An 11897-nucleotide genomic window follows, 5' to 3' on the forward strand; every position below is an offset into this window, starting at 1 on the left:
GGGGGAGGGGAGGACGAAGAAGAGAGGAGGGGGGAGGGGAGGAGGGAAGAGAGAGAGAAGCCTGTGTGGAGAGAGGAGAGATGAGACGGGTGAGGGGAAAGGGGAAAGAGGGAGAAGAGAGAGAGGGGGAGAGAGAGAACAGAGAGACAATTTAATGGCTAAGTACTAAGGGGCTGTACTGACAACTCAAAGCAGACAGTTCAAGTTTACCAGGTGCTCTGTGGGAGAAAGACAGACAATCTCCTCTCTTTCAGTCTCAGTCTCTGAAAACCCACTGGAGCGTCAGCTAGGAATTGACTCCACCTTGATGGGATGAGTTTTTAAAATATCTCTGGGGTTCTAGTCTGTAAGGAGTAGTGTGATGTTAACCCAAAGTTAGTGGTTCTAACCCATCAGTGGCTCTAAAGAGAATGATGGGGAATCTTCTTTTGTGTGAACAGTTTAAAAACTCCAAAAAGCCTCTGACGGTTCAGCCACCGATCAGTTCAGACTCAGCAGGAATTTATTTATATATCTACACAAAGTGTGGCTAACATTGAGAATAACAAGAATCCCAGAATACCTGCTTATGCTCATGCAAAATCTATACATGGACCAGTTGTCAGGATAGAGCAAGGAAACACTGCATGGTTAAAAATCAGGAAAGGAGTGCCTTAGGGATGCATTCTATAGGATTGGAGGAAGACACATGAACGACCTGCATTATGCAGATAACACAACCTTGCTTTCTGAAATCGAGGAAGATCTGAAGAGTTTTCTGCAGAAGGTTAAGGATTGCTATCTGCAATATGGATTGAAGCTTAACATCAAAAAGAAAAAGATTCTCACCCCTGGACCAATTGGCAGCACCAAGATAGATGGAGAACAACAGCTTGAGAGTGTCAACAATTTCAGCTCACTTAGTTTCACAGTCAACACTTTTGTAATTGTCAGTCAGGAAATTAGAAGATTAATTACATGAGAGAAGTCTGCAGCTGGGGACCTCTCCAGAGTGCTTAAGAGCAAGAATGTTGGTCTAGAGACTAAGATGCACCTGATCCAGGTTGTGGTCTTTGCAATTACTTGCTATGCATCAGAGAGATGGAAGATGACAGAAGAAGAATCAATGCCTTTCAGTTGTGGTGCTGGAGAACAGTATTGAGAATATCATGGACCATCAAGAGATTTGTCCTGGAGAGGGTGAAACCATCATGTCCCCATATCTTTTCAAGAAGGCAGGGATTTATGAAGTGGATTGTGGCATCAAGATTGGAGGAAGACTCATTAATAACCTACGATATGCAGATGACTTGCAACCTTGCTTACAGAAACTGAAAAGGACCTGAAGCACTTGCTGTAAAGGTCAAGGACCGCAATCTTCAATATGGAGTGAAGTTCAACATCAAGACAAAGACTCTCACCACTGGGCCAATTATCAGCACCGCAACAGATGGAGAAGAGATTGAGGTTGTTAGCAATTATAGCTTGCTCAGGTCCACAATCAACACTCTCACTGCCAACAGTCAGGAAATCAAAAGATGAATTACATTGGGAAAATCTATTGTCATGGACTTCTCCAGAATGCTGAAAAGCAACAATGCTAGTCTAGATACAAAGGTGTGCCTAATCCAGGCCATGGTCTTCTCAATTACTTGTTATGCTTCAGAGAGTTGGACCACGACTAAGGAGGACAAAAGAATAGATGCCTTTGAGTTGCGGTGCTGGAGAAGAGTCTTGAACATACCATGGACTGCCAAGAAAACAAAACGGTCAGTTTCAGAGAAGGTGAAACCAAATATCTCTTCGGGGGCTAGTATTTTGAAGCTCCACTCTACTTTGGGCACATGGCCAGGAGAGATTTTCCCTTGGAGAAGGAAAATGCTTGGAAGGATGAATGGACAGTGTAGGAGAGGAAGACCCCAGATGAGATGGATTGATACAGTATCTGGGGCAATGGGGGTTGGTGTGTCAAAATTAGTGAGACTTGCTCAGGACAGGGAAGAGTTCAAAGCTGCTGTACATAGGGTCATTATACATAGTAGGCAACTCAATAACAACAGCAATATACTATGACAGGTTTGGAAGCAGGGGTGGCATCCACTTCCTAAGCAACATGCCTCCGGAAGCTCTATGAACTTTGACAAATGTAGGGTCTTAATTAAGGTTGCATAGTGGAATGTACTTGGGGCAGTGGGAGGGATGTGGGGGGATTGTGTACCAGGGAAGGAGTGTTTCTTTTACTTTTGAAAGAGAGGAGCGAACTGGGGAGTCGGGGAGGGGTGGGCAGGGAGAGAAGTGCAGCAATGAATGAATGGAAATCCAAAATCTCTGTAAATGCTCATTAAAATTATTTTTTAAAAAAGAATGTGGCATGAGATTGGAGGAAGACTCATCAGCAACCTGTGTTAAACAGATTATGCAACCCTATTTACACAAGTGAAGAAGACTTGAGGCACTTAATGAAGAAGATCAAAGACTACAACCTTCTAGATGGTTTTCAGTGTCAAGGAAACAAAAACCCGACAAGGCCTTCACAAGAAAAATGCTGATAAAAGGGACAAAAGATATGGAAAGACTTTTCATGGAAGAAGACATTCAGATGGCAAACAGACACATGAAGAGATACTCAAAATCACTGGCAATAAGATAAATGCAGATCAAAACCACAATGAGATACCATCTCACCCGAGTAGCAGTGACAAAGTTTAATAGAACAGCGAACAAGCCCAGCGTCTCAGATGATCTGTTCTGCATACAGATTGAAAAGGGCTCACATCATCGGTGGAATACAATATAGTGGAGTTAGAACAAGAACTTGAAAATGTGAAGACTCTGAAGGCAAAATTGGAAAGACGGAAAAAAGCGTCAGCGTGGGAAAGAAATTTAGTGTATCCTGCTGTTATGGTCCTCCTTCTTATTGAGACATCCATCTCGGTAGATGGCCTTTTGTTCATAGCGTCACTCTGAGTCGTGCTCGACTCAAAGGCAACAATAACACAACAACAATTATCATGATGTGAATAAGTCATTATTATTAGGACTAGAAAAATATCATTAAAAAATCATAGGGACTCAATCCACAAAATAAAACTATTTCTCTTTCTGTTCTAAGAGGCACACTAACCAGAACATAACTTAGCCTGAAAAAAAGAAATACATGAATAGATTTGTTGCTCTTTCTAAATTCAATTTTGAAGAAGGTACAATATTTAAAACAATTCCCAGCCAGTGCAGCACTGGGATTTATAAATTGAAATATTATCAGCCTGGTGCTGGCAGAGTCAAGCAGACTATTGCTGGCAGGTGTAATCTTTCCAGGTTCTTGGATTTGCAGGAGGTGACAGAATTTCTAAGGAAAGTTCTAGAGTGATAGCTGGATGGGAGGTTAGTGGTTTTTACCAGTGAGATCCATGCTTGTGGATGCCAACTAGTTGATATTTCTACATTTTAGAAAGATCTTTAGTGAGTTATCTTCCTGGTTTTTCAGGTCTTTGGCTGCACCATGTAACTAAACAGAACCACGGTCAGTATCTTGGTTGAGTCTAGAAGTTTCACAAGTTTAATCACAGCTGTTAATACAAACAAATCAAAACTGCTTTACCTTCCAGGAGCATCGCCTTTCTCATCAAACCACACCTCTTCTCCAGACACACCAACGAAGGAGGACTTGATGAGGAAGTCCAGCAGCTTCCGGCCATCAATGGGCTTCATGGCATCACAGAGGCCCACGTGGCCCAGACAGAGGGCGTGGTGCATGTTCTGGAGTCCATGTGCCATGGCGTAGATGGCATTAATGACAAATCCCATTTTACTGTCCTGGACATAGTTCTCTTCTAAGCTTTCATTGCCTGCAACAACAACAACAACAATAAAACAATATATATATATATATTTGTTCTATTGAAAACCAAACCTGTTTAACTCTCAACTCCTTTTCATGGCTTCCAGAGGAAAGTCAATTTATTGCAAAAGACCTCTCAGAGCTTTACAAAGCAAATACGTCACTTTGGTGATATAGTCCTTGTGTCCCAAGCAAGATTTCAGTTGCTTTCAGTGCATGTGAATGTAATGTAATGGAAAAAAGGAAGAACCAATACTTTTGAAACCATGATGTTGGTGAACTCTAATGACCATTCTGTAGACTACCAAAAGGACAAAAAAGAGAAAAAAAATAAAAAGAAAATTAGTCTTAGAAGAAAGCCAAGTACTCCTTAGAAGTAAAGAAAGAGAGACTGAATAAATTTACTTTGGTCACATCACCAGGGAAGATCAATTTTTAGAAAAAACATGTTTACTAAAGTCAGTAAAAATGATCGAAAGCTTCTATGAGATGGATTTATCCACTAGCTGCCAGAACTGACTGAAGCATACCCAAGATCATAAAAATAGCACTGAACTTAGTAATGCTTTATTCTGTTACATGTGAGGTGACCTTGAGATGGAGCTGATTGATAATGACACTGGGAAGGGAAGGAAGAACGACAATGACAAAAACCAAGTCCACCTCATTCAGAGTTACACTGTGAGGAGTCTTGTGCATCCTACCCACCACGAATTTATGCAATTTCATTTCTATATCCAGTAATGATCTTAAAAGATATTAAACAAATGTCGCAGAGATGGAAATAAAAACTTCCAAATATTACAAGGAAATCTTAAAGGAGCAATGTAGAGAACATTTATTCCCTTTTGGTCTACAGGGACTAATATTAAAAGTCTTGCATTATCACGATACTAGAATAGTATTGTTGGTCTTCTCAGCGACAATCCATAATTCAGTCTTTCAGTTTGTGCATTATCTGATTCTTGGTATTTCTTATTGGCAATTTCATTACTTTCATCATCTCAAGAACCTCAAAGATCCAGAGACAGTAGTAGAACTAAGAAGTATGAATCTCTTCCGATATATGATTTGCAGCACAGAAATATTTAATTTTATGATTATTAGAAATGGGGGTAAAATATTTCTTGAAGTAGTTATACTAAACATTTAACTCCAGCCTAGGGCTTCTTCTACCTGTAAATTAAAAAACCCCTGCAATCATTTCTGTCTATGACAAGGAGGACCAAAATCCCCACAATTGCTAAGCAGTTTCAGAAGAATATGGCACTTAACATGGGTGTCATATGTTGTTGTTGCTGTTGTTGTTATGTGCTGTCAAATCACCTGTGACCCATAATGACCCTATGTGCAACAGCCCTAAACCCTGATCTATCATGTGCTAATCTTATGGTCTCTGATATACCTATCCCCATTACACCAGTCACTGAATCAATCCATCTCATTGAGGGTCTATCTTTCATTGTTCCACCACCCTCCCAAGCATGACATCCCTCTCCAAGGACTAGTTCTTCCTTGTAACATGTCCAAAGTATGTCAGACAAAGCTTCAGAATCCTTGCCTCCAAGAAGCAGCCTGGTCTCACCCTCTCTAGAATGAACTTATTTGTTCTCTTAGCAGTCCATGGTATAACCAATACTCTTCTCCAGCACCACAGCTCAAAGGCATCAATTCTTCTATCATCAGTATTCATTGTCTAGCTCCCTGATGCACAGCAAGTGAGCTCTGTCGGGCTAGTGGCAAGAAGCTTCCTTATAATACCAAAGACATATGGTTTGAGACTACCAGATGCTCTGCAGGAGAAGGATGGGCAATCTACTCCCTTGTGATTAACTGCCTCTGAAAACCCACCAAAGGGTCAGCTATGGTTTGGTTCTGACTTGATGGTATACAACAACAACATGTCCTGTATCAGGTGCACCTTAGTCTCCAGACTGAAACTGTTGCTCTTCAGTACTTTGGAGAAGTCTCTGACAGCAGACTTTCCCAATGCAATTCATTTTTTAATTTCCTGGCTGCTAGTATCAAGAGTGTTGATTGTGGAATGAAGCAAAGTAAAGCTGTTAACAACCTGAATCATCTCGGGGTGGGGGTGGGGATGAAGGGATGGGGGAATTGTATACTAATGAAGGAATTTTTTCCCCCCTTGTTCTTTTTGGAGAGGGGAGCAAACTGGTGGGGAGGGGTGGGCAGGGAGAAAAGTGCGGCAATGAATGAATGGAAATCCAAAACATCTGTAAATGTTTATTAAAATTAATAATAAAAAAATGTAAAACAAACAAACAAACAAACCCCAACCTGAATCTTTTTAAATTTGAGAACTTAAAAATTAACAAGGAATTTGGTAACCAATTTTGTCTGCTGAATAGAAAAATAACTGGTTTGAGGAACAAAATATATTTGGAACACAAAACTGGCTTTAGAGTTCTTACACTCAGTTCTAGAAGCTTACTTCTCTCTGCATTGGGCTCTTCTCCACCTGATTGATAACGAGAGATCTCTAAGGTGCATGTGATATATGTGCTAAGGGATGAGGACAATGATGAATTCAGAGTCTTACAGAATTGAGAACTACATGGTAAACCTTGTACTCCAGAGCAGCTGCCTTCTGTGTTCCAGCCCGATCAGGTCACTGGGGTGAAGAGTAGCAGAATGATTCTTTTAAAAGTTATTCGAGTCTACAGTGGATAGATAGAACAAACAGTAGAGTTTTGGCTTTGATGTTGATCTTGGAGTGAAACAACAGTCTGAAGGGCTCAGCTTAAAGGGAGATTGATTTAGATGTAATTGAAAAATGTGCAAGATATACATGTGCATCTACCTAAGAGGTTCTAAGTACCTAGCACAGTTGGAAGAGGGAAAAAAGAAATCTAATTTTAACCTGTCTTTCAACCTTCTTTAATCGTTGTTGTTGCTGTTACATGCCTCCAAGTCAGTACCGTCTCATAGTTTAACCTCCAGCGGATTTTCAGAGCCTGGAAATAAATTCGAGGGGGATTTCCCATTTTACTCCCAAAGAGCAGCTGTTGGATTTGCAGTGAAAACCTGGGACAGCAGTGACACTGCGGGTGGGTTATCATTGCAACTCTTTATTCACTGGTGGTGTTATGCACAATGAAGTCAGAATTAACTCATAGGTGGCCCTCCAGATATTTTTCAGAGGTTATAAATCAAATGGGAGCAGACTGTCCAACTTTCTCTCAGGAAGAAGCTGGGAGACTGGAACCTCATGCCTTTGTGCTGTTAGCACAGCTCTTAACCGTGTTGCTGATATTTTGTGATGCTGAGTTGAAAACAACTCACAGCTGACTCTCCTCTGGGTGGGTTTTCAGAGGCTGTAAATCAAACAGGTGGGGCCTGCCCATCTTTGTTCCAAGAAGCACCTGGTGGATTTGAACGATATAATTTTTGGCTGATAGCCCAACTCCGTATTATTAAACCACGGGAATTGCAAAAAGTGTAATTTGTTAATATGATATTTTCTCAATTTAAAAGAAATATTCTAAGAGGACTCAACAAAGAGCTTGAGAAACAAAAGGGTACTTGCAAACAAACAAATATGTAGAGCAAGTAAAGAATAAGAATAAATCAAAGATTATCCTTGCCAAAATGGAAAAGTTAATGAAATAGGTGAATAATGACGTGGAGCATAACAAACTATGACTAACATTGAGAAGAATGGGAACCTCAGGGCACATAATTGTGCTTGTACACAACCCACACCTAGATTAAAAATATTGTCATCCAAATGGAGCAAAGAAAGACTGCACAGTTTAGAATCAGGAAGAGTGGGCATCAGGGATGTATCCTCACCCCATATTTATTCAATCTGTATGCTGAACAAATAACTCATGTACCTGGACTTTATGAAAAAGAATGTGATATGAAGATCAGAGGAATACTCATCAACAACCTGAATTATGTGGACAACACAACCTTGTTTGCTGATCATGAGAAGAATTTGATTATTTTTCTTGGATCAATAATCAACACCCTTGGTACCCAACAGTCAAGAGATTAGGAGACATATTGCATTGGGCAAGTGTGCTAACTGGGATCTCTCCAAAACACTGAAGAATAATGATACCTGTCTAAAGATGTGCCTGACTCAGAGCCTGGTTTTTTCAATCACTTGGTATGCATCTGAGAGCTGAAAAATTGATAAAGATGTTAGAAGAATAATTGATGCCTTTGAGTTGTAATTTCAGAGAGGAGTACTGAATATCCCACGGAATTCCAAAGGAACAGATATGTTTTGTAAAAAGTCCAGCCAGAGTGCTCCTTGGAGGCTGAGACGGTAAAGCTTTGTCTCTCATACTTTGGGTCTCTTGCTAGGAGAGCCTATTCCTTCATGTTTGGAAAGATGGAGAGTTAATGAAAGAGAGGAAGACTCTCAGCAAGATGGATTGACACAATGATTTTAGCAGCGGGCTCAAGTGGGTCAGAGAGGACAAGAATGGCACACAATAGGGCAGAGTTCAGATCTGTTGTCCATGGTGTTAATGTAAGTCATACTCAGCTAGACAGTACCTATCAACAAAAACAACAACAGTAATATTTGTCACTTCATCTCACATACTTTGGGCATGTTGCTAGGAGGCTAGTCCTTGGAAAGGGATTTAATGCTTGGAAAGGTAGATGGTTAATAGAAAAAAGACAAACTCACACACACACACACACACACACACACACAATGGATTGACACAGATACAGCAGCAATGGGCTCAAGTGAGTCAAAGAAGAAGAGGAAGACACAGGATAGGCCAGGGCTCGGACCTGTTGTTCATCGGGGTGCTGGGAGTCGTGTTTGACGTCACCCAACAAGCTTGTCACTGAGAACCACTTGGTTCTTAATGGTGGTTTTCATTCCCTCTCTTTCATGGTTAATAGGATGGTAAAGGCTATAAAGTGGCACCAACTCTGATGATTTTAAACCTTTAGATATTAAAGGCTGACTCAAACCCTAAAGTGCTCTAGTTCATTATCTTTGTTGTTAGGTGGCATCTCGTCTTCTATAACTCACAGTGAACCTATGAATACTGTGTCTGCACCGTGTCCAATCCTGCACTGTCCTCAGGATCTCTGATATTTGAAGCCGTGCAGTATTCCCTTTCTTAATTCAGACAGCTCCTTAGCAGTCTATGTGTAGGTTTTTGTATGAGCAGAATTATGTGTATGTTCTGGGATTCCCATTCTTCTTCATGTTAACCATAATTGGTTATGATCTACACAGTTATAATGTGACTCTATCTTCTTCAATTTATTTTTTTTATAGCTGAAGAATTGAATAAGAGGTGCTCAATACATAGACAGCTTTTCTATTTAAATTGTTTCAAAAAAGAATATTTTCTAGAATTGTAGTTGTACTTTCGTTCAAGATGTTCAAATAACGACTGATAGCCAATCAGTGAAGAGGATTATATGGAGGTGGTTCCTGTACCAGACAGAGGTAATGAGGGGTCATGAATTTCAGAGCCGGATTATCTTTGCCAGATTTGAATTGCCCTTCAAAATCTATTCAGCTCTTTAATTTCAGCATGTTTTCCCCTTTGTTTTGGCCACTCTATGCTCTAGTGCAAGTTTCAGAGTCTCTTCTGACATCAATTCTGGTTCTTTTCTTTCCTGTATTTTTAGTGACTTTTTCATTTTACAGATGATGTCCTTGATGTCATTGATCATTAGTGTTGAAGACATCAACTCTGTCCTTCAGATGGCTTAAAATCAGAAAAGGCATTCAGCAGGGTTGTATCCTTTCTCCATGCCTATTCAATCTGTATGCCAAGCAAATAATTCAAGAACCTGGACTACATGAAGAATAAAGTGTATCATGATTAGAGGCAGACTCGTCAACAAGCAAAGTTATTGAAATGACACAGTCTTGCTTGCAGAAAGTGAAGAAAACTTGAGGTATTCACTGTGGAAGATCAAAGAATATAGCCTTCAATATGTATTACATTTTAACTCCAAGAAAACAAAAATCTCTACCACTGGACCAAGAGGCAACATCATGATTCATAGAGGAAAAAATTGAAGATATCAATTACTTCATTATGCTTGAATCTACAATCAACACAAATGTCTATGACAGTAAAAAAAAATTTTAAAAACCCCACATGTTTTGTATTGGGGAAAATCTGCTATCAAGGATCTCTCCAAAGTGTTAAAGAGTAAGGATGTCAGTTTAAAGACTAAGGTGTACTCGATCCTATGGTGGCTTGTTCCCAGGAAAACAGTTTTAAGATGGCATTCTCACTGCTCATGGTGTGTTGTCTGCTTTTAATGGTTTGATGCAAAATAAACACTAAATGTGAGTTTTCCTTTTCATATTTTTTTCAATAGAAGAAAAAAATAATATTCAAACTTCTTTCCATTAGTGCAAACCTATACTATTTTAGGTTTATCGTGAAAGCAAAGTAGTAAAAAATAAACCCTGAAGAAATGTTTTTGTTGTTGTTAAGTGCTATCAAGTTTAGTATGACCCTGTGAACAACAGCCCTGCACCCTGTCCTACCCAATGCTATCCCCATAAATCTCTGATACACTCAAGCCAATTGCTGAAGTCACTGTGCCAATTCACCTGGTTGAAAGTCTTCCGCTCTTTTGCTGTCTCTCCACCTTTCCAAACATGATGTCCTTCTCCAAAAAATAAACTTTCCTTAGCAACATGCCCAAAGTATGTGAAAGAAAGATTCACCATCCTTACTTTCAAAGGGCACTTTGGCTACATCTTTTCCAAAACATGTTTGTTTGTCCTTTTAGCAGCCTGTAAAATATTCGGTACTCTTCTCCAATACCACAGTTTAAGAGTATCAAATTTTTTTACTTGTATAATTATTATACTAGTTTATTTGCAAAATTTGAATACATTCTTTTCCAGAACAGATTCTTTGAATTCTTTGATTTCTCTCACCTTCTCATCCATCAAATTGTACAACACTATAATTAATCCCCCCTTCCCCTGCACATCCTCATCCCTCTGCTTCACCCCCCACCTTGGATCCTTATACGCATTCTACAAAAATGGTTTTATATTTGTCCTTGTGAGACTGAGTTAGTTCACTCAGCATAATGGTCTCAAGTCTCTCCCAAGTTAGGCGATAATTTACAAAATCTTTGCTCCTACTAATGGAATATTGTGTAGTATTTCATTGTTTAATGTACCATAATTTCTCAGTCCATTCATTTGTGGTTAGACATATGGGTTTCCATATTCTTGCGATGATGAATAATATTGCTATGAACATTGGTATACAAGTCTATGTTTGTGCATCAGTTCTCATTTTTTTCAGGGTATATTCCAAGTAGTAGAATAGCTGGATCATATGAAATTTCTATGTTCAGATTTTTTAAGAAACTACCTTCCAGAATTGTTGTGCCAATCCCACCAACAATGCATAAGAGTTTCTTTCTCGCCACATCCTCTCCAACATCTATAACTCGCTGCCCTGTCAAACTCTGCCCTGTTAAACTGGAGTGAGACTGTACCTCCTTGTGGTTTTGATTTGCATCTCTGTTATTGCCAGGGATTTGGAGCATTTCTTCATGTGCCCGAAGTATGAGAGGCAAAGCCTCATCATTCTTGTCTCCAAAGAGCGCTCTGGCTGCACCTCTCTAAGACATGTGTTTGTTCTCTTGGCCGTCCATGGGATCTTCAGTGCTCTTCTCCAACACCGCAGCTCAAAGGCATCAATTCTTCTACTGTCATCCTTATTCATAGTCCAGTTATTAGATACAAAGCAAGTGATCAGAAATGCAATGGCCTGAATCAGATACACTTTAGTCCTCAAACTGACATCATCATTCTTCAATAATCTCCCCAGGTAATCGAAGACGCAAAAAACCACATGACATTCATTCTGGCCCGAGGGCCCAGGCCCGAGGGCCAAGAAAAGCCTATCCACACATTGGTTCTACAAGATGCATCACCTTTACTCGGGTAACATTACGACTAAACTTCAGAGACATTGATCCCAACATAAGGAACTACCATCAGCTGATGTGTTTGGAATCACAGAAGCCATGAAAGCCTCATATATGTTATTAGATGGAGGGCTGGTCAAAGGGAGATAGATGTGAA

General features: G+C 39.9%; 1 protein-coding gene across 3 annotated transcripts in view; it reads right to left on the bottom strand.

Annotated features, from left to right (window-relative positions):
• The window catches only part of GRM1 (glutamate receptor, metabotropic 1), a 767595-nt gene that overhangs the window by 149348 nt on the left and 606350 nt on the right, over positions 1–11897 (bottom strand). For all 3 annotated transcript variants that reach the window (XM_006891654.1, XM_006891655.1, XM_006891656.1), the window contains one exon: positions 3581–3827. In XM_006891654.1, coding sequence (XP_006891716.1) covers positions 3581–3827 — 247 coding nt within the window. The remainder of the gene's footprint in view (positions 1–3580; positions 3828–11897) is intronic.

Source organism: Elephantulus edwardii, unplaced genomic scaffold, assembly GCF_000299155.1.
Source record: "Elephantulus edwardii isolate Elephantulus edwardi_28Jun2011 unplaced genomic scaffold, EleEdw1.0 scaffold00102, whole genome shotgun sequence".
Lineage (NCBI taxonomy): Eukaryota > Metazoa > Chordata > Mammalia > Macroscelidea > Macroscelididae > Elephantulus > Elephantulus edwardii.